A 22,464-nucleotide genomic window follows, 5' to 3' on the forward strand; every position below is an offset into this window, starting at 1 on the left:
CACAGCAGTGTGACAAGTAGAGTTTTTTTGGGGGGACGAAATTGTGCCGAACCATGACTATGCTGAGGACAAGTGTAATAAAAATATGTTGTTTTTTAAATTGTAATAAATGTTAACGTTAAAAGGTATAATAATTTATTTAGTCACATTTTTTTATCCTTTAGAATACATATTTTTTCCACATCGATGACAAGCTGAGATGCTTTTTTTAAATTAAATATATTTAATATGTGTACAACTACAAAATATTTTATATTATATATAAAATAATGTAAATATACGAAACATTTTTTCTTTTTTAAGCATGTTTCATAAAGGTGGTGAATTCTCTCTTGGCCTTGTGAAACTACAACTCCCTTGATGTCTCCTGCATGGTTACCATGGTGATGCTGACGTCATCCACCCTTGCACGGGCAGCGCCTTTAACCATTAGAATTGCAAGGAAACCCCGTCGACTCTTCACGCTGACAACGCTGAGAGAATCAGCTGGAAGTTGAAAGCCCAAGCTACTGCGATCGACCATTACACGGGTAGGAAATGAACACAAACGTATTGTAACTACTGTGTCGCGTTGGCATAGGTATTTGCTCGACTTTTGTTGCGTAACAAATACAGCGAAAAATGAGCTAGGTTTTTGTAATTGACCTTGGGTTTGCGGGAAAATGCCGACAATTCATCACTGACAAGGAACAATGGCTCGCTCCATTACAATGAAACGTGTCTCGTAGCTGCTTTCAACTCGAAAATGGGACGCGAGGAAGGCGTATCACGTCAAGACTAAGCTGTCTCTACCAACTAACTTTAACCTGTTGGGTTGGGTTTGCTCACTGTCCAACAGTAGTTAACTGTGATGGAAACCCACGTTGGTCGTGGTGCTTGTGTATTGACGCGATCGCTGCTGGTATCGTGTAGCTAATAGAATTCCTGTTTGCTTTCGTTGTTAAGTTTAATTGAGATCCTGAGCATTGATTATTTGTGAGGATCTTAACGCAGGATTTTAACAATTATTTTGTAAGCATCTGAGAGATTGTTAAAAATTCGAACAACCTTTGTTACATTTTGACAAACACATTGTTTTAGCGGGAATTGCATTGGATAAAAGCTATGTGTGGAACCTCATTGCAATGTCAAACGTTGTCAGGGGCGGATGTTACAGGAAATATGTCACGAGGGCAAATAATGTCGCATATTTTACGCGGTTGATATTTTCCTTCATAATTTGCCTTTCAAAGTGATGTAGTTTGGGGACGTTTAGTGTAGTTGTTAATCGGCTACGAGCAGGTAAAGCCTGATCCTAAAAGTTTGTTGGGCGAGACGCAGGTATGGGCATGGGTGTGGTTTATGTATGCAGGAAAAGAGTGGGGGGAAGGTTGTGTTTGCCCTGTAGGTTTGTGAGAAATTAGAATAACTATGACTATATGGCATTCCCGGTACGTTATTTATAAAAACTGCCATATTATTAGTCACACAATACTTGATTTGCACAGTCTTTATTTGTCGCTGTCCCGCAGTTGAGATGTTTCTTAAAGAGACAGTGTGTGTTGAATGTTTTGATTTTTCAGTGTTCATTCATTTAAAAAAAAAAAAATGAATTTCAATAATAAAAACGTTTTACATTTTAAATATATGGTCGCGCCTCACGGGATTGTACACTGACATGTTTTGCAGGCAACTTTCGATCACAAGCTTGTAATTACAGCATCTGTCACAAATGCAATGCTCTTACTTAGTAACTTTGAGGGAATACTGGATCATCTGATAGGTCTATCTATACCAAAAGATTTCTGAAGAAATTGGTAATAGGCTTTCAAAGAGTGGTCTTTCTGTGGCACCTTAGTGTGTGTACTTCAAAATGCACATGCCTTAAACTTCATCGTACAGTATTTTATTGGTTCACCATTAGACTGCACTAAATTCCATACATTGACCGTTTAACTGTGTTTGCAAATTTGTATCATCATATCACTGAAACTAAGTGCAAATTAATATCAGGACCAAATAAGATGAATACTATAATTGTCTTTGCAATATATAAACAATATTTATTAAATAAACGCATCCGTTGTGCCAGACTTAAGCTCTTTTTTTCTTTATGGAGCTCTGCAGAAGCAGCATAGATTCTGAGAAAATCTGCAGGTCTATTAAAAAAAAAAAAAGTACTAAAGGAGTTGTTTCATCTGCTTCAAAATATTGACAAGGTTATAACTGAGGAGGAGTGGTCGTAGGATGGCTTCTTACAGTGAGTCCGAGCTCCAGCCGTAAGATACCAGATAGAATCAAACTGAATGGAATCGGTCCACTTGAAAATGCACTCTGCTTGAAAATTGTTGTACCCCATCTATTGAGATACTGTACGTATCAAATTTAGGTGTGTCCTTCTAAAACATTATCACTTCAAGTATGACACCGATATTGTGTCCTAGAATACCGTCCGATGCCGATATAGTCTGATATGATATCAGCAATGTTTTAATTTATTTTTTTTAGTATGAAACTTTATTCAGTGAATCCTTGTCTTAATTACCAGTTCCATTCACCCTTTAATTAGTATAGGTTTATTTGCAAAAGTCTTTGGTATTGTATCAAAATTGCTTTTATTGTTTCTCAAAAAAAATTTTTAAAAATCTGTTGAAACATTAGGCCATGTATCGATATATATCTCATTGGTTAAAAAAAAAAAAAGGGAAAAGAAAACCTCACCGTTACACCCCTAATTTATAAAGAGGGACAGTGGGAGAGCACTTGTGGGCTGCACTTTGCCCACGTTTGCATAGTAAAGAAAAAAAATGGTTTTACTATTGACATAATTACAAGTGACGCAATAAACATGCAAGCTGCAACATGTTTAAAAGCACGGTGGCCTCTAAGAAGTTTAAACTGCTTTTGTATGTGAATGGGAAATGCCTGGCTAGTTCTTTTTTTATTTTTGAACCCATCTTTCCTTTTGCATTTGTTTTTCCAGTAAGCCATCATGAGTGGGGAATCCAAGGAGAACTTGATCAGAATGGCTAAACTGGCCGAGCAAGCGGAGCGCTATGACGACATGGCTGCAGCGATGAAGTCTGCCACAGAGAATAATGACACCGAACTGACCAATGAGGAGCGCAATCTGCTTTCTGTTGCCTACAAAAATGTAGTTGGGGCCCGTCGTTCTTCTTGGCGGGTTTTGAGCAACATTGCGTCGAAGGTCGAAGACGACAGAAAAAAGGAATTGTCCAAAGAGTACCAGGAGAAAATTGAGACAGAGCTCAATAAAATCTGTCAAGATGTTCTGGTGAGCTTTCTTTTGTAAATGATGTACATTATATTTATTTGCGCTTCACTTAATTACTTGTGCTTAACTCTGTCCTTTTTAAACCAGAAAAAAAAAATCTGATTATCAATTGTCAAAATCCATTCGGAAGAGTGGTGTTTACATTTTTAAAGAATGTTCAAGTTTTTGACTGTGACTTCCAAATTTCCTTCTGGGTGATTTGAAAATGGAACCGGTTCCTACTTCCCACCAACACACAAACCACAAAGATTATAATAATTATTTGAAGAACATAAAAATGCAACAATAAGAAAAAAACATGTTGACAGTCTCTTGTGGGATGTGCCGCTTTTCAGAATAAATCAATTACATTTGAATTTGTGGTAAATAGGAACATTGTAGAAGTGATCATTTGAAAATAGACGCACTTGCAGCGTTAGCGTTGCATACAATATCGGTTTCCTCATGCCATAACCATGGTCATCTTACTCTTAATAAAAGTCTGACCGTGCGTGTGGGCAAAGTGCATTCACACCCCTTGTACTTGAGCTGGATAAATCAACACACAAACCAATATTGAATTTATTCATTTCTAAAGGCTCTGGACGCTTAATAATTTATTTCAAAATTGTAATGATCTTTTTCTGCTCAGGATCTCTTGAATGTTCATCTCATTCCAAAAGCCACTTTGCCGGAGAGCAAAGTCTTCTATTTGAAAATGAAAGGCGACTATCATCGCTACCAAGCCGAAGTGGCAACAGGGGATGACAAGCAGAGTATGTGAGATTTTATCTAAGGCGTCTGTTGGTGTGGTTGTGTTTGAATGTTCATTTTTTTTGTGTCATTCATGTGGTGAAAGTTAGGATGTGTTGAATGATGCATAGAATAATTGTGTTTGGCATTTATTCTGTATGTATTTTGGTTCTTTAATGGGTTTTTAATTGTCTTTAATCTTCAGAAATCATCGCAAACTCTGAACAAGCCTACCAGGAGGCTCTTAAAACCAGCACAGAAGAGATGCAGCCCACACACCCAATCCGACTTGGTCTCGCGCTCAATTTCTCTGTGTTTTACTACGAGATCATCAACTCACCTGAAAAGGCCTGCCAATTGGCTAAAACAGTAAGAACTTCTACGAATGCTTGGTAAAAGAGGATAAATTCCAAACCCTTCAAACTGTTCTTTTATCTTGCAGGCTTTTGATGATGCCATTGCAGAGCTGGAAACGGTGACAGATGATTCATACAAAGACAGCACACTTATCATGCAGCTACTAAGAGACAACTTGACAGTAAGTTTCTCAGTTTACAATGCTCAGTCTACTTTGGATTTTTATACCTATGATATCCAAGGCAGGGCTCCAGACTTTTTTTTGACAAGGACAACAGTTGCCCCAACTCCAACTTTTAGGGGTTCAAGCAGAACATTTACGACAACCCGCATTAAGCATAGACATCCAATAACTAAACATCACTCGCGTTCAGATTGGGAGCAACCGTTCTTTCCAGTCACAGTCAACCTGAGCATTAAAGGCTTCCAACATAACAAGAAAGGCTCTAATGGGTTGACCCATCCCATAGGTGGTGAGCCCATAGAAAGGGGGGGCTTTAAAATAAATAGAAATGCTTTATGTTGCTTTATTTTTTTTCCCCCTCTCACCCATTTTCCGTACCTCCTTTCAGTTGTGGAATGCTGACAACCAGGGCGAGGATGTATAGAAACCAACACATCAAGCAAAACCCCGTTTGTCCTTTCTGTCTACCTGCCGTCATCCTGACTCTTCCTTCATCAGGACCATAACCACTGAGACCACCATAACATTATTGTTGTCCTTTTTTTTTAAATTCAGCATGTTACATGTTGTTTTCTTTTGTAGAAATGAGGATGAGATAATGGGGTACAGTTGAAAATTAAAGGGTGCTTTTGTTATTTGCTGCTAATCTGACTACTTTTTGGCTGGGGGGGTGTAGCTTTTATACTATTGTAGTTGTGGGTCGGATAGCACGTTTTCAACCCCTAAAAGTAAGAAAGCAGTTCTACTGTTTATCTTATTTCTTTGTATGGTTTTGTGGTAAAGGTGAATATCACCATTATCTCCTCATAGGAATTGTTGAATCTAAAACAAATGAAAGGTTACATTCCATCACTGTCAAATGTTGGAATTTGAGGTTTTCTTTGGGAGGGGAGGAGATGATATGCCTGTTCACAATGTAGAAGTTACAAAGTTTGGACTCCACATGTCTTTAATGGGTTTCTTTTTGTCACAGAAAATAATGCTTGTTACTTTTTTGGACTTTTTGTTTTACTACTCTACCTTTTGTCAATCTAAAGTGCATCTATTGGTAAGACAATTGGTGGAGATATTTGTCAGGTTAGCTGGCTTTGTTAACTTGATTTGGAATCACTCAAAGCAATCCCCACTTTATTTGGAGGGGTGATAGATATGTAATAAAATAAAGAATAAAGATAATTTAAATTTGTCAGGCTAAGAAGTTGACTGGAGCTGTGTTTTTATTGCGCAATATTCTTCTGTCCACAGGAATGATTAATTGTATAGAACTCAAAATAGAAATTTCAATGGTAGTTTTTATTGTGTGAGTCATTGGTATTTGTAGACTTGGTTATACCACTAACATCAGCATTTTCATGCAAAATGTTGACCACTGACTCTGATCAACAAGCGTGTGGTTACCCAAAATGCAGCCTGAACAAAATCTACAGCGGAAGTTCAAAGCAGCCACGTCTCATCATACCATGAGCCAAGGTCACACAGAAGAGTTTACTTTTCAAATGGAAAGTTACATTCTGTATTTTTGTTTGTGGAACATTGTAGCTTTCTTGTTTATATAATTTCTCTTCAAGTCCCTGAAAAGTGAAAAAAGTATCAAATAAAATACAAATAAAATTTGATGCACAGCCTAGAGTTAGAGTGTCAACCCTGCCAAGTTTGAATGGTATTTTTAAATTGCTATGCATACAGTACATAATGACGCTTTTTAAAAAATCCTCTCCACTATCGACCTGGGAATGATGTTTGGAAATGTGGAAGGAAGCCGTAGTACACAGAAATATCAAATGTTACTTCTTTTACCACCTTTGCCAAGGATTATGAAAGAGCTGTGAGAGGTTTTGCATTAATAATGGTAGTCTTGTGAATTTTGACTATTTTTCTAGAGGTCCACATTCTGACTTGAAAAACACATTAACAGAAGAGAATAAAATGAAAATTAAGAAATTGTTCCAACAATGCTCAACGAATGCGTTATCTCTTAAAAAAAAAAAAAAGTAAATGGGTGCGGCTGAGTTAGAAGTGGACGTTGTGAGGGCAGCTGAGGATGATAAAAGGCGTCACGAAGGCAACATAAGATATCGCGAGACTTGTGACGTCATACTTAGTGTCGACCGCCCCGACGTTTGGACTGATATCGGGAAACAACCTCTACCGACCTTCCTTTCATTCCCGTAATCCGTCTGCGCTGGGTGTGCTCCGTAGCTAGCCACGGCACACATTTTATTATTATGAAACAAACCAAAAGCTAGAGCGCACACGCAGACATATTTTTATAAGAAAAAAAAAATCGGTGAAGCAGGATTTCATTTGCCAACTCAAGCAACGCGTAAAAGAAGAACCTTAGACGGACCTTAGCACGCTAACGTGAAGATAACCGCCATTATTGAAAGCGTGGGTGGTAATTCTATCGCTGTTTACCACGTTTATAGAAGCAGTGTTAGTCATTATTGTTGATTGTCTCGATAGCTTGGCGAGTTTACGCACCATCTCGTTTTGCTCGTGAACGATACGCAACTAAATAAGTCCCACGAGCCGCATCGCTTAGGCCACGCTTCGATAGCTTTGCTAATCAGGCCAGCTAGCCCACGTTGCCACCTCTGGGAGGTAACGTACAGAAAAACTCGTCTGGGCGCCCAGTCGTTTGCTACGGGATAAAGAAAATAGCCGCTTCACATTGAAGACGGGCGTTTTGAGACCTTTAATAGAGCGTCGATTGTCATTACGTGTCGTGTCTGAACACGCGTCGTCGTCATGAACCCTAGCGCTCCCAGCTATCCCATGGCCTCCCTCTATGTGGGGGACCTGCATCCAGACGTAACCGAGGCCATGCTCTACGAGAAATTCAGCCCGGCTGGGCCCATCTTATCTATTAGAGTATGCAGGGACATGATCACCCGTCGGTCCCTTGGTTACGCATATGTGAACTTCCAGCAGCCAGCTGACGGTGAGTCTTCAACGATTGTCGTAAACTAGTTGTAATGATTAAACTGCAAGCTAGCTCAATATCAGTGTCGCGTTCGAGTCATGTTCACCACTGTAGTAAAGGAATGCATTCGTCAGCGAATATGTGAGCACTTTATTGTTTATCGCTTACTGATTATACCGATCTTTTCAGCCGAGAGAGCCCTGGACACCATGAATTTTGACGTGATCAAAGGCAGGCCACTTCGCATAATGTGGTCTCAACGAGACCCCTCTTTGAGGAAGAGTGGAGTGGGCAACATCTTCATCAAGAACCTGGACAAGTCCATAGATAACAAGGCCCTCTATGATACGTTTTCAGCATTCGGAAATATCTTATCCTGTAAGGTAGGTGGAACTGTCAGCATGTCTTGTGCACATGTTAGTCTGTGGCTTGAAAGATTTGCATACTCACGACTACTTTGCATGGCATAGAATCCCATTGTTGGTCAAATGTATTTACTGCAATGCATGGTGGTGGACATTGTTACTGAAGTGCTCAATGTTCCCTCTCCAAGGTGGTTTGTGATGAAAATGGGTCAAAGGGTTACGGCTTTGTGCACTTTGAGACCCACGAGGCTGCTGAGCGGGCCATTGAGAAAATGAATGGCATGTTGCTCAATGACAGAAAAGTGTAAGTGGGATTATGATTGACATTATTGAGTGACGTGTTTTACTAATATTAATCAAATAAAATGACTGTGTGTTTAATGATTAACAATCTAATGAACAGTATCTTGTTTGAATGTATCAAGGCTTAAAATTCTTTGCTGTAAAGCAAAATATGCAGTATAGAAACTTAAATATTGAGATCAAATTAATTCATTTCTTGATCTGCGTAACTAAGGTACAGTTTACTACCAGGTAATTTAGTCACACATTAACATGTGTATCCATAGGCATTTGTCTATATAATAAAATAACGACATACAAAAACAATTTCCTATTTAATTGTCACCCATGAAGCCCTTTTCACACTACACTTAGTGTGAAAGAGTTGCCAATATGTGCATATTTAGAAGTGCTAACGTCGCAGTTTGTTGGAGTAAAATGTATCTATTTTTTTGCTGGTTAGACCACACCTTGACAAGATTTGTCGTAATAATAAAGTCCCGGCCTCGCTTGTTATAAGGAGACAAGCAGCAAAGGAGACACTAATTACTCTACAGAACTTGGATATTTTAAGGACGTCGTTACCTTTAAATAAGCTAAAACTGCGCTTATTCACACTGTCGGCTATTCTCCGTTTGGAGATGACTATAAGATGTTACGCCACCATTCTCGAACAATAAAATTCCCAATTCAGGGCGTAGGCAGAAGTCCTGGTTGTGCCGCAGCGCTCCGTTTTGTGGTCCCAGCCCTTCATCACACACAATGAGCGAGTCTGAGAGCGTACTGCGCTCTGTCAAATGTAATGTGAAAAAGGCTTCTACAAGACTGTGGTCTGGGCTGTTTCAACTAAATCAAATTGCAGAACTTATGTTGACTACATTGGATTCGTTTTGACATATTTGATGAAGAAAATATCAATGGCCCATACCTCATTGCCATGTTGTATGACAACTCTTTGTCATACAAATTAGAATACCCCTGATGTACTGAGCAATAACTAGTATGATGTAAATAATAGCTATAGACTTAAGTCAAATTGTAATCAAGACATATTGGCTAATGTTTTTTTTTTCCCTTCTTCGGTCAATAGATTTGTTGGGCGATTCAAGTCACGTAAAGAGAGGGAAGCAGAACTTGGAGCCCGTGCAAGAGAATTCACCAATGTGTATATCAAAAATTTTGGGGAGGATATGGATGATGAAAAGCTCAAGGAGCTGTTTGGAAAATATGGTAAGTATTGGATGAAATCAATTTTTCACAGGCTAAATCAACAAAAATGTCTTCTGCCTTGCTTGGTCAGTGGTATTCATTTTTTGCCAATTTTCCTTTCTTTAGGCCCAGCACTCAGTATCCGCGTTATGACAGATGAAAGTGGCAAATCCAAAGGATTTGGCTTTGTCAGCTTTGAAAGACATGAAGATGCACAAAAGGTAGGGAGGGATAAAGTCCTTTGGACCGTGGGGTAGAAACTTGCCAATGTTTCATCTCATGGTGGATATTAGGTATATCTTTTAATTATATATCTATTTGTAGGCTGTGGATGATATGAATGGTAAAGACCTGAATGGCAGACAAGTTTATGTTGGGCGTGCCCAGAAAAAGGGGGAGCGCCAGAATGAGCTCAAGCGCAAATTTGAGCAGATGAAACAGGATCGCATGACCAGATACCAGGTTTGTTTCGAAGTACACTTGGAATGTTTTTGTGTCCTCGAAACTTAATGATATTCATTTTGGAATTGTATTGAAAGACTTTTTTTTTTTTTTTTTAACCTCGTGCAGCAATTTTAAATTCCGACTCGAAAGCAACTTGTGATCTTGTTCGCCAGGGTGTCAACCTGTATGTGAAAAACTTGGATGACGGCCTTGATGATGAGCGGCTACGCAAGGAATTCTCCCCATTTGGAACAATAACAAGTGCTAAGGTGTGGTCTTGAATGGAACCGTTAATGTTGTATGTAAAGTTCACCAGCACTTAATCTGAGTTTCTTCTCCTCAGGTTATGATGGAGGGAGGTCGCAGCAAAGGCTTTGGGTTTGTGTGCTTTTCTTCTCCTGAAGAGGCCACCAAAGCAGTGACTGAGATGAATGGGCGTATAGTTGCCACTAAACCATTGTATGTGGCTCTGGCTCAACGCAAAGAAGAGCGTCAGGCCCATCTAACTAATCAGTACATGCAGAGGATGGCTACCGTCCGGGCTGTGCCCAACCCTGTTCTCAACCCTTACCAAACGGCTCCTCCTTCTGGCTACTTTATGACAACTATTCCTCCGGTGAGTCCTGCAACGTCAAGCATTTTGGATATTTTGTTTTTTTATCTTGGTTCTGTGGCCGGTTATCTCTTAATAATTAGGAATTCACTGTTTTCAAAGAGATGATCATATATTGGCATTTGTCTTTAGGCCCAAAACCGTGCTGCATATTACTCTGCCAACCAGTTGGCCCAACTGCGTCCCAGCCCTCGATGGGCCACTCAGGCTGTGCGCCCACAGCGTAAGTAATCATTTGCATTGTTGATGATATATTTAGTTTTGTTGATGTTGAGATCTAAAACACAATTTTCTATCTCCAGACTTCCAGAGCATGCCCAATGCCATGCGGCCTTCAGCGCCCAGGCCCCAGACTTTCAGCACCATCCGTCCCACTGCCGCCACCAACACCCAGGTCCCACGCATGATGGCCTCTCAACGCATGCGTGAGTATAACTAACGTCTTTACTTTAGCCTTGGATTTGATCAAAGTAACATTAAGAGGTTGTATTCCCCCCAACCCCTTCCAATTTGTTATCTGCACTGCAGCCACCCAGGCCCTCAGCCAGCGCCCTGCCAGTGCTTCGGCCACTGCCGCCCCAGTGCGTGCAATGGCACAGTTCAAATATGCCACCGGTGTCCGCAATCCTCAGCAGCACATGGCCTCCCAGCCTCAAGTCACCATGCAGCAGGTTCATAGTTAAATTTGCTTTCAGTTTTGCTTAAATGCACCTCAAGACTTTCTAAAACCATATACAGTGGTACCTCTCCTTACAAACTTAATTGGTTCTGCCATCACTGTTGTGAGTAGAAACTTTTGGAAATAGAAGTGTTTTCTTCATGTTTTTATTGAAAACAAACTGGTACTGTCTGCCTTTGTCTGCATGCGTGCACGCTCCTGCAGCAGGAGATACCAATTCACCCCCCCCCCCCCTTTATTTATTTATTTAGTTTTTTATTTTTCATTTTTTTTATAAACCTACTTTGGCACAATACCAGCCATATTCCGTTGTGAGCTCGACAATACATATGCATTCTTTATGATTTCGAGTTTCATATTGGTAGGTTTGGGAGACACTAAATTTGCCCTACTTTTTTTTTTTGTAATAAGACGAATAGAGTGGCAGATCCACGGGGGGGTGACTGGGGTATCTGTTTGAAGTAGATGCAAAAATATCGCTAGGCTCCGGTTCGTATCTCCAAAAGTTCGTAAGTCCAGAGATACCACTGTAATCTGTTTTCCTCTCTGCGCATTTACCCTGACATGTTGATAAGGGTGATGTTGAGATGATGGGATGTATTTTTGTTTTTTAGCCTGCTGTCCACGTCCAAGGACAGGAGCCACTGACTGCCTCCATGCTAGCGGCTGCCCCTCCTCAGGAACAGAAGCAGATGCTGGGTCAGTATTTTAGTTGCTTGTTTTGGGACAAATTAATGTTTCACTGGACCCATTATACGTCTTACTAAAGAGCACACTTGTTCTTTCAGGTGAGCGACTGTTCCCCCTGATTCAGAACATGCACCCCAGTCTGGCGGGCAAGATCACTGGCATGCTGCTGGAGATCGACAACTCTGAGCTTCTTCACATGCTTGAATCGCCCGAATCCTTGCGCTCAAAGGTCAATGAATGTCTTAACCTACCCAATACTGGGTGCAAACATTTTGCAGTTGTGTTCCGTCCAGCATACCCAGCTCTGCTATGATTCATCACCAACTCGTGTGCAGTGGTTCATCAGATATTGTTTCGATTTAGGTGGATGAGGCAGTTGCTGTGCTCCAGGCTCACCAAGCCAAAGAGGCTGCTCAGAAGTCCACCACTCCTGCTGGTGTTCCCAGTGTCTAAGGTTTGTCAGGAGTCTGGTTCGACCACAACGCCCAAGATTAGCGTCTTATTAAAATAAATATTTATTGTTCTTCTCTACAGATTGAGCTTTTGAAACCTGCTTCACCGATGGAAAAAGAGAAAAAAAAGTAAACATTGAAAAACCTAAAACACTGAAAACATTGCAAAATGATAAATTTTTTTCTTAAAAAAAAGAAAACCATTTACTCTGCCAGGTCTAGGTAAGGTTTGACTAGACCTTGATCATATACAAAAAAAATTCTTTAAAAAAAAGCAAAATAGCTAAAATTGAATTAAATTTGAATGCGTTCTTCTGTTTTATGTCATTTTACTGTGTCAATGCTCAAAATATCAGCCATGGTATTGGATGGAGGTACCAGAGCATTTTTGAAAGTTTATAGTTAACTACTGGCTAATAAATTCTCATTCAAATTGTGTGTGAATTATTGTTGTCCAAATTTAAACTTTTGGTTGAATCAAAATTTACACATCTATTGAACATCACTGTAGGATGTCCGGTACTGGAATGTACCATTGCACCGCACTAAACGATTCTTTAAACAAAAAATACTGTTAGGAACTCTGACAATCGCAACATGACCACTCTATGCAGCAGCCAAGACAAGCAAGCGTTATGGAACACAATGTAGATAAAAACTTTTCTTTTTTTTCTGTAATGTTTTGCAATGGTATAGAACTGAATCATACATAAGAAATCTATCTGACAGTGTCAAATACTTAGTGTAATTTTGATGAGTAAAATGTTTTGTAACAAAATTGCATAATCAACTTTCCTCTGTACTGTGGGGCAGCCTTGACCAAGTCCTGATTGCTACCTGTATTTGAGAAGCCACTGACCATGGATCACGTGCCAACTGTAATATGGACCAATGACTTGGACATTGATACCATAGAACTGACAAACGCCCTAACCAGGTTTTAAGTATAGATAAAAAAACAATCTGCATATATTGAAACTTTCTATTTGCTGCAGATGTAAAATATAAACCTTAACTAAGGGTTTTGAAATCATACAGGAAAATTCACGAATTAGTGAATCTGCAAGTAGCAGAAGAAAAAAAATATCGCTATATTTTTTTATACTTTGCATCATTCTGTTTTGGGGTAAAATGCATAAATGGGGCAATACAGGTCTCAAATTAATCCCTCCGTTTGCAGAATTTTTTTTTCTGGTGTATTTTAGATCACTATTTTGCTCTCATTAGGTTCTCTATGTATTGTTTGCTTAGTGGACCTGTTAGGACCACGCCGCACTAACTCCCAAACTCTCGCGATGAAATTTGAATTTGCGAGTTGGGGCTACAGCTTGAGCCTCTGCTTTGGTTCGCTGCTGGTCTCACTACCAGTGATGCGAGCCCGGACTGGAAGACTGGAAATCCTGTGCAAGTGTAATCGCCAGTGGGAAGTACTTTGCGGTACTGCAGCAGGATTACGACAATTGTATTTTTATTTTTTTACGAAAAGCCTTGCCTTCATTCATCGTCACTGCTCGGGGGGAAAAGCGAATGGCACCAGTGGGTATGTTCTCTTTTCCAAGCTAACCTTGCTAGCTTGATGCACGCTAGTGGTTGGCAACCTTGGCTGCCTCAAACTCGGGTTTACGTCGGGCAGCACGGGCGTACTAAGTACAATTGAACACAGCAGCCACAGTCTTGCTCCTAAATTTGAATAAAAATAAAAAACTAATATAAATGGACACGAACTCTCAATTGTGCAGCTAGTTAGGAAGAACCCAAAACCCGTGAACAGTTCCGCACCATCACAGTTTGCTTACTTTAGGTTATAAATTGCGCCAGCTACCTACTATTAATTGTGATTTTTGTGTGGTTTACTGTATTAACCAGTATAATTTAACCTTGGTAAAATTCGAACAATGTGGTAAATCTGCTAGCAGCAATGCGTTTTGCTTCAACTACGCCCATCATAACTAGTGCCAGATGGTAGAGTGACAAGTACTGAAATCGAAGAGACTTTAGAGATACGCTCGTACTAGCTAAATGACATTTGGTATTTGTTCTTCTCGGTGTAACATGGCCTTTTGTGACCCTTTATAACCATAAGGATGGCTGCCCCCTCACAAACTAGACACGTTCAAATAATACACATTACGATTAAAGGAAACTGAAAGCAACAACAATAGTAGAATGAGCCCCAAATCTCTACCACCATTTACTTTTACACGTAAAATAAAAAGTGTAGGCTATTGTTGTGAATGCCACTTTTCCAGCTGCCCTTTCGTTTTCTGCGATGCTTGGCTTAATCTGCCAAAGTAAGCAAAATCTTTATTTTTTTCTCTTGCACAGCACACCCTGTTATTGTCCTTACCTAAAGTGGAAACAAGTACAACATTGGGCTGGACTTTACGCTCTTAAGTAAACCACAAGCGTCATACTTGATTTTGTTCTTCAAACTTTGAAGGGAAAACGAAATATAGAACATCATCATGCTTGTGCAACATGTTTCTTTTGTGATCAGTTCTTGTTTTCGCTCTCGTTCTCAAAATGAAGTAGTGTAGATTGCTGAAAAATGAAAACTTCAGATTCACTGTCTATTCTGAGGAATGAATGTTAAATGTTGCATCATGTTACACAGGCCAGTCCAGTGTGTGTTCTTCCAAAGAAAGGTCATCGGCCTAGCATGATGATCTTTCCAATGGTGTGTTTGTGCATGTGAGCTGTCCAGCGGTGTATGTGTGCGTGTGTGTTTGTGTGTGTGTTAATCAGGAGCTGTCAATGCTTTCCCATCTTTTGGCCTACTGTAAACACAGCTGCAAGGTTAGGGTGTGTTGGCCAGGTCAACACAACAGGGAGCTGTTGTGATACAAATGATAGATGTCAACACAATAGGTGATAAGGGATTTGAATGGCATTACCTTTTTGTGTGTCTTGCCAAGATACACTATAAATTACTGTCATAAAAAAAAAAAGCAGTTTTGTGACCACACTTTTGCCGCTGTTGTCACCATTCAAAAAAATGGGCACAATTTTGAGCAGACAGATGAGTCGTAGTGAGATTACATGTGACAAATTGTCTCTGTTTTAACGGATGACGTAAGGCGTAATCTTTGCAAATTTAAAATTTGATTAGAACAAGACAAGCAAGGTGACAATAGAGGTAGAGAACAAGAATATCCTGTACAGAATTTACTTGGTTGCTAGGCATGTCAAGCAGTTAAACGTTTAGATTTCTAGTAGTGATTGAGGGAAGAAATACACCAGACTAGAATAGTTGTGCTTGTTGCTCAGTTTTCAAAATCTTGAACTGAGGGTCCAAATGTTTTTTTTTTTTTTTTTGACTGTTGGCAAAGACAGCAAAACGTGCACTCAAATCAGGGTTCGTTCAAGGTCAGCAATACTCAACAAATGGTCGCCAGACATTTGGCAACAGTTGAAGTGTTTTATTGTGTTGCAAGGAAATTCTCTTGTGACAAGAAAAGCACAGGCAAATGTCTGTCGTCTTTTATTTTCTGTTTTCAATCCCCCCCAAAAAATGCATTGTGCTGTTTGGCTGCGGGGAAAAAAATCTCATGGGGTACATTACTGAAAGAAGATTGAGAACCACTGCTAGAGATTCAAATTTAATATAGAATGACCTATGAACAATTCAGCTTATGGAAATCCTCTCGGAACACATTGTGTTCATATCTTTGGGATTTAGCAAAGAACATAAATCTGGCATGAGAAAAACTGTATGCAAGTCCGCCATAGAGAGCCTAACTCTTATGATTGTTCTCAGACGTTTATGTGAGCATTAGTAACGATGTTCACATAAATTTAGTTGATTGTTGAACACGTTTTTTAGAAACTCCCAAAGAAGCCACAGAATGTGCATGAAGGCAACATTACACAGAGGACAGGCAGGCCAGGAATGCAGGCACAGTCATGTCGTCTGGCTAGCTACTAGGCCGGCTCAGCTGCTGTGTATTTCACCAGCGTTCACATTTGTTTGTCGTCAAAGCTGCCATCACTGTGTAGCGCATTGCCGCCTGTCTAATCTCCTTGCTACAGTATAGCGGCCTAGATGAAGTCCATACAGTTCTGTTCAAATGCCAGGTTTTGATGTTAAGACTAAGTTCTAAAAACCTGAAAATAATTATTGTATTAGTATGGGTTCATCTCTAACTCCCCTCCTACTATTCCTTTCTCTTCCTAGGTTGTGTTGCATCGGTTTCTGACCAAGTGACTACTTTTCCGCAACCATCCAACTATTAGATGTGACTTCGAGGTTGATCAGGAGAAGCCACCATGCCTTGAGCACAGAAAGGCCCTTCGGAGTCCGCTCCCCCCACCCTGAACCACATCCCCCCACCCGCATCCATCATCACCATAGCCCTTCATCCAGCCCCGCTCTCCTCCCTGATCCCCCGGCACATGTGAGGAACAGGCTTGCCTGCCCTGGATCCTCGCTGGCCCACCCCTCTGGTCATCCTGGTGAAATGAGCTTAGCTAAGCACCATCAGTTTGGCAGTGGTAGTGGCGGGGTCATGGGCTCTGACAGGGATCTGCAATCCACCGCCTCCTCCATTTCCATTTCCTCTGTGAAGAAAGCTCCCAAGAAAAGACGCCTATCCCTGGCTTCTCTGTTTAGATGGCGAGGGCGGGAGGCCAAATCAGTACGGCGAAAATCTCGTGAGCTGCAAAACCCCGGGCCGGGTGGGCTTACCGGTGTAGATGGCATCGCTAGCATTGAAAACATCCACTCTGAGATGTGTTGCGAAAAGACCTCTGCCTTCTTCACTGTGGCTGGGACCGAAGCGCCCTCCGCCGCTTATGTTGCTGCCTCCACCTCATCTGCCTCGGGACCTTGTGTCACTGCTTCCACCCCGTCTTCTCCCAAGACGGGGAGTGGAATGGAGACGGAGCTTTTGGAGTGCCCCCTCTGCCTTCTGCAACGCTCGAGGGAGAATTTCCCTGACATCATGACTTGTCACCACCGCTCTTGCGTTGACTGCCTTCGGCAGTACCTGCGCATTGAAATCTCAGAGTCGCGTGTCAACATTAGTTGCCCCGAGTGCTCGGAGCGTTTCAATCCACATGATATCTGCATGATTCTCGGCGACCGGAGTCTGATGGAGAAATATGAAGAGTTCATGCTCAGAAGGTGGTTGGTGGCTGACCCTGACTGCCGTTGGTGTCCGGCGCCTGATTGTGGGTAAGCATTTTGAATTAATAAATCGAATAAAAAATAAGAGATTCACTGAAATGAGGAAACCAAGGCTGAAAACTGAAAAGAAATGATCAAACACCTTAAAAGAATTCCTCAGCTAGGTAAGGATTAATCGATTTAAACAAGATCAGCATTATCAGACAGATGTTTTAAAGATCTTTTTTTTTTTTATTTCCAGTCGCAATGTGAAACGATAGGTAAATCTCAAGATGACTAAAATCATCATTGCTTGCAAACCACAATGAAGATCAAAATCTAAGTGCAACTAGCTTGAGGTTCTTTGGCAGCAGGGTTGCATCAAGCATATTAGCAACTATCATCAAATATGACATCATATGCAGGAGCATGTTCGTGTCATGACCACCCTGTTCTTTTCTGCTAGGTATGCGGTTATTGCCTTTGGTTGTGCCAGCTGCCCCAAAATCACCTGCGGGAGGGAGAGTTGTGGTACAGAGTTCTGTTATCTCTGTAAGCAGTTGTGGCACCCCAACCAAACCTGTGACGCAGCACGACAGCAGAGAGCCCAAAGTCTTCGCCTCCGGACGGTTCGTTCGTCATCCCTCAGCTCCAGCCAAGAGAGCGCGGCCACAGGTTGATTGACTCAACACAAGCAAAACTTTAATGGCGTCATGACACGTTTGAACTTTGAAGACATATTTTCCTAGAAATGGTCGGGCTGTTTCGAAAGTATATAATTGAGAACGTTGAACTGTTGATGTTCCGCCGTATGTCTTCTAAACTGACATAATTGTTTTGATTTCTCTTTTGTTCCATCTTGCCCACAGCCGATGACATCAAGCCATGCCCACGCTGCGCTGCTTATATTATCAAAATGAATGATGGCAGCTGTAACCACATGACCTGTGCTGTCTGTGGCTGTGAGTTCTGCTGGCTTTGCATGAAAGAGATCTCAGACCTACATTACTTGAGGTGAGTAACTGCCTGCTCAGGACTATCAATGAACGGGGTAGAGCTGTGCGATATTATATTGGAGATAAAAATGTCTGCCATCTAATATACTGAAACCCTCTATAGTTTATATCATTGTTTTCATTTTTTCACTTTGTTAGCCTTACACTACTAATGGTGTCTGAGAAACTAATACAACTATGTCACGTTTCTATTTCAGCATGCATGACTGATCAATTTACACTCAATTGCAATGTTGCGCAGTTATGTGACATGGATTGTGTGTGAGTTGACTCAGAATGGAAGCAAAAAAAAGTCATGATTTCATCAAAATTAAAGGAAGAAATGTCATTTATGGTCAACAAACACCCACAATTTTATGAATGCATTTTTTTTTACCATTTTCCCAGTCCGTCAGGTTGTACTTTTTGGGGGAAGAAACCATGGAGTAGAAAGAAGAAGATTCTTTGGCAGTTGGGAACACTGGTTGGTGCCCCTGTTGGTATTGCACTGATCGCTGGTATAGCGATCCCTGCTATGGTTATTGGCATCCCTGTTTATGTGGGAAGAAAGGTGAGATTGCAAACATTCACTCATTTGGAATATGATGATGAAGCTCCCCCGTTATTTTGGTCGACACTGTACAGCATCACGATATCGCCAGTTACAGTCATGGTAGTGGGTCGCTTCCAAATGCGTAGAAGCTTATCAACCAATACATTGAAGCCAGTGCAATACCATTAGATGCTTTTATTCTGAAATAGGCCCACATGGTGGCGTGACAGCTAGCTTGTCTTACCTTCTCGCCAACTTGGCTTACCTTACCAGAGGTTTAGTGAGGTGTCATTAAAGAGCTTAAGCAGGCTCCTAGCCCTATCACATAGACGTCACACTCATGCAGCACAAGCAACATGGTGCATTCATGGCACTTTCACGTCAGGAACTTGCAAACACACCACACTGTGTCTTCTACATAAATGCCCTCTACTCTCAATATTTGGTCCTTGTTTTGTAAATCGCAACACAAACATCTATTTACGCACACAGCATTGTCCCTTTAGATTCTTTGTGAGAAATTGATGATATTTTTAACTCCCCAGATTCATAATCGCTATGAAGGTAAAGATATCACCAAACACAAAAGGAATCTCGTGATTGCAGGAGGCGTGACACTTTCTGTCATTGTGTCTCCAGTGGTTGCAGCAGTCACTGTTGGTCAGTTTACGCTTACGTTTCTTACATCTTATTCCATTGATTAGTAGCTCTTCTTTTTGACTTATGTTTGTCACTTGTTTTCCAGGCATTGGAGTTCCCATTATGCTTGCTTATGTTTACGGTGTGGTGCCCATCTCTTTGTGCCGGAGCGGGGGCTGTGGCGTCTCCACAGGCAATGGAAAAGGTGTTCGGATAGAATTTGATGATGAGAATGACATGAATGTCGCCACCGGGACAGCAGCAACTGGTAAGCTAACCTCAACTCGCGTGCAAACCAAAAGTGTGCCTTGCATACCCTGGAGTATGGGAAAGGAAATGAGGTCAAATTCCCAAAACTCAGAACTTTCATTTCCATTTTGATTGTACTTGTTTCCTTATCATGATCCAAGGGCATTGTCATGAATATTTGTTCAGATCTTGATTCTTAATTCCCACACACACACACAGTGGAGTTTTGCTTTCAACACACTTTGCATTTTATGATTTTATCATTTGTAGATTCCACATCTGTGGCAGACACTAGAAACAATCCCAGCATCAGCGAAGGCAGTGTTGGAGGTCTGACAGGCAGTTTAAGTGCCAGTGGCAGCCAAATGGACCGACTTGGGGCCATGAGGGACAACCTGAGTGAAACGGCATCCACCACAGCCCTCGCCGGAGCCAGCATCACTGGCAGCCTCTCGGGCAGCGCCATGGTCCACTACTTAAGCAGGTACACAGACAGTGACCCCCTACTGTGAGCTTTCCATGTCGATGTTAGTGCCTTGTCAAAACAATTCTCTCTTACAGGTTGGAAGTGCAAGCTGATGTGCAAAAGGACCATTGCAGTCTCAGTGGTGAATCTGGCACTGTCAGCCTCAGTGCAGTCAGCGACAATGCAAGCACTAAAGCGATGGCAGGATCTATTCTCAATGCTCACATTCCACTTGAAAGGTAAGAAGACTAAATGTGTTATATGTTTTTCTTAATGTATTACCTCTCTTTGTCTCATTGCCCCCCAACCGTCCTTGCTCCTAGGGATGGGAACAGTATGGAAGTCCAAGTGGACATTGAATCCAAACCTCCCAAGCTGCGCAACCACAGCGGCAGCAGCAGTGTGGATGACAGCAACCACATTGGCCACTGTTGCTCGAACTGCCCATCTAACGACTGCTTGACCCCGGAGGGCCAAGGAGCAGCTGCCAAATGCCTTTCCTCTACCAACCCAGGAGTCAAAAAGAGCAAACTGCACAAGAAGGGGAACAGAGGCACAAAGATGAACGAGCCAAAGGAGGACTTGGATGCTCAGGTTTTGGGGCAGCGTAGCCCTAACTCTTTAGAGTGCGACTCTCCTTCTCTGAGCGGCAGTCTAGCCTCCGTTTCGGACTCCCACTCCAGCCACTTCTCCGAGTTGAGCTGTTGTGATCGGGAGAGCATGAAAACGTCGTGTAGCCGCGGCTCTGGCGGAGGCGACTACCACGCGCGTTTCGCCGCCATCAGCCCTTTGCCCGAGGTGGAGAATGACAGGCTGGAGACTTGCCCTGCTTCACGGACTCCGCCCCTGGTTCCCCGCTCGCCTACCTCCTCGCCGGCTCGTGCTGCAGAGCTCTGCTCCCTCCGCTTCATCGCAGAGGACAACGTCATGGTGTGCCCCAGCGAGTGGGACTCTCAAAGAAACACTGCACAGGTAACAAAAGAAAGCAACAACAATCAGCTCCCACTCCAACATACCAATCAAACCCAGCACAAGAATCCATGTAAGCAGACGGACATATAAAACATCAATACCACAAGTGCTGCATAGATTGGCCCTCTTTTCAGTCAGTCACGTTACCAACAGAAAACAGCCACCTTCGACGACATGGATGGAGCCTTGCGTGTCAACTGGCCGTAAATTGCTTTGTCATCGGTGGTGGGAGGAGCTAGACCATTTCTTTGAGTCTGTGGAGGTTTGAGATGAAAACCATTGTGCCAGTTTGGATTCGTTTTCCTTGTTGTTCCTGTGAGGAGACTGTTCTCCATTCAGCTTTGGGCGCTTCTCTCGAGGCCTTGTTTGACAACAAAGTTACTTTAACTTTGATTGCTAAAATTTGTTTTGGAACGTTTCATCATGCCTCATGACATAAGATGAGAGTGTGTTTTGATACCTTTGGTTTGTTCACTCATGGTGCCTTTAAAAGCAGTTTGTGTTCTCTCTCACTTTCTCCCCACTGTGTCTTAAGAACCCCCAGACAATGACGCGTTGTATACTGCAGAATGTAGGGGGAGCATTACTCGAATAACAGATTCTGAGGCACACTAAATATGCTAAATGAAGAATAATTTGCAATCACCTACCAAAGATAACACTCAGGCTCTTGTTAATCGTTGACTTGTGGCCAGTAGACGACACCCTGGTGCACTTTTCTTTATACAGCAATCAACTATCCAGATTTCATACACACTTTACTAATAGCGGACGACACAGAGCTGCCAAAGGCACCTGCACTGTTATCTTTTCTTCTGTAATATTGTTGATCTGCGACGTTCCATGACATACTGCATACTGTAAAGGGTTCATCTTCGCTCGCTGTTGTGTTGCATATTGGTGCTGCTACACATTAAATGTTCTTTTTTTTTCTTTTTTTGTACACAGCTGTTTCAGTTGAGCTTCTGATCAGTGGCTGGTATCATTTAGGTGGCTACAGGCGGTTTGAATTGGATTTTGACCCGGAAATGTTACCGAATTCTTTTTTTTTTTCTTTCAGTTGAATAAAGCTGCATGTCGCAACTCTCAACATTTTTCTCACTTTATCCCCAAGATTAGTTCTGACTTAGACACACCACTAGTGCCAGATAGAATTGTGGAGAGTGGTTTTTCATTTGCTTTATTACGTACATGTAAATGTATATCAAAATCCAAGGTGGAGAATGTTTGGGTCTGATGTTTTCAGAGTAAATTGGTTCTTCCAAAATTTTTCAGCTTTATT

The 22,464-nt window shown here is 41.6% G+C and overlaps 3 protein-coding genes across 3 annotated transcripts; all 3 read left to right on the forward strand.

Annotated features, from left to right (window-relative positions):
* Window positions 1–375: 375 nt before the first annotated feature.
* Window positions 376–6,163, forward strand: LOC125974928 (14-3-3 protein beta/alpha). Its single transcript, XM_049729881.1, has 6 exons — window positions 376–530; window positions 2,963–3,274; window positions 3,906–4,029; window positions 4,212–4,375; window positions 4,449–4,544; window positions 4,936–6,163. The coding sequence occupies exons 2-6, from the start codon at window positions 2,972–2,974 to the stop codon at window positions 4,969–4,971; spliced, it is 723 nt and encodes a 240-aa protein (XP_049585838.1). The 5' UTR covers window positions 376–530; window positions 2,963–2,971; the 3' UTR covers window positions 4,972–6,163.
* Window positions 6,164–6,686: 523 nt separating this feature from the next.
* LOC125974919 (polyadenylate-binding protein 1A) lies at window positions 6,687–12,637 on the forward strand. Its single transcript, XM_049729861.2, has 15 exons — window positions 6,687–7,488; window positions 7,660–7,853; window positions 8,024–8,139; window positions 9,208–9,347; window positions 9,453–9,547; window positions 9,651–9,788; window positions 9,944–10,039; window positions 10,114–10,386; window positions 10,516–10,606; window positions 10,686–10,808; window positions 10,912–11,054; window positions 11,677–11,761; window positions 11,851–11,981; window positions 12,116–12,206; window positions 12,287–12,637. Exons 1-14 carry the CDS (start codon window positions 7,296–7,298, stop codon window positions 12,203–12,205), a joined length of 1,908 nt encoding a protein of 635 aa, XP_049585818.1. The 5' UTR covers window positions 6,687–7,295; the 3' UTR covers window position 12,206; window positions 12,287–12,637.
* Window positions 12,638–13,520: 883 nt separating this feature from the next.
* Window positions 13,521–22,449, forward strand: rnf19a (ring finger protein 19A, RBR E3 ubiquitin protein ligase). The gene is made up of 10 exons (XM_049729855.2): window positions 13,521–13,744; window positions 16,379–17,377; window positions 17,775–17,983; window positions 18,178–18,322; window positions 18,712–18,874; window positions 19,402–19,516; window positions 19,602–19,763; window positions 20,015–20,228; window positions 20,306–20,449; window positions 20,534–22,449. Exons 2-10 carry the CDS (start codon window positions 16,662–16,664, stop codon window positions 21,270–21,272), a joined length of 2,607 nt encoding a protein of 868 aa, XP_049585812.1. The 5' UTR covers window positions 13,521–13,744; window positions 16,379–16,661; the 3' UTR covers window positions 21,273–22,449.
* The last annotated feature ends 15 nt before the right edge of the window (window positions 22,450–22,464 follow it).

The sequence above is a fragment of the Syngnathus scovelli genome, chromosome 9, assembly GCF_024217435.2.
Source record: "Syngnathus scovelli strain Florida chromosome 9, RoL_Ssco_1.2, whole genome shotgun sequence".
Taxonomy (NCBI): domain Eukaryota; kingdom Metazoa; phylum Chordata; class Actinopteri; order Syngnathiformes; family Syngnathidae; genus Syngnathus; species Syngnathus scovelli.

Coding starts and splice junctions, on each gene's coding strand:
- LOC125974928 (XM_049729881.1), top strand. CDS start 2,972: ATGAGTGGGGAATCCAAGGAGAACTTGATCAGAATGGCTAAACTGGCC. Junction 4,376..4,448: donor CCTGCCAATTGGCTAAAACA/GTAAGAACTTCT, acceptor TTTATCTTGCAG/GCTTTTGATGATGCCATTGC. Junction 4,545..4,935: donor TACTAAGAGACAACTTGACA/GTAAGTTTCTCA, acceptor ACCTCCTTTCAG/TTGTGGAATGCTGACAACCA.
- LOC125974919 (XM_049729861.2), top strand. CDS start 7,296: ATGAACCCTAGCGCTCCCAGCTATCCCATGGCCTCCCTCTATGTGGGG. Junction 9,548..9,650: donor GACATGAAGATGCACAAAAG/GTAGGGAGGGAT, acceptor ATCTATTTGTAG/GCTGTGGATGATATGAATGG. Junction 10,809..10,911: donor GATGGCCTCTCAACGCATGC/GTGAGTATAACT, acceptor TCTGCACTGCAG/CCACCCAGGCCCTCAGCCAG.
- rnf19a (XM_049729855.2), top strand. CDS start 16,662: ATGAGCTTAGCTAAGCACCATCAGTTTGGCAGTGGTAGTGGCGGGGTC. Junction 18,323..18,711: donor TCAGACCTACATTACTTGAG/GTGAGTAACTGC, acceptor CCATTTTCCCAG/TCCGTCAGGTTGTACTTTTT. Junction 20,450..20,533: donor GCTCACATTCCACTTGAAAG/GTAAGAAGACTA, acceptor CCTTGCTCCTAG/GGATGGGAACAGTATGGAAG.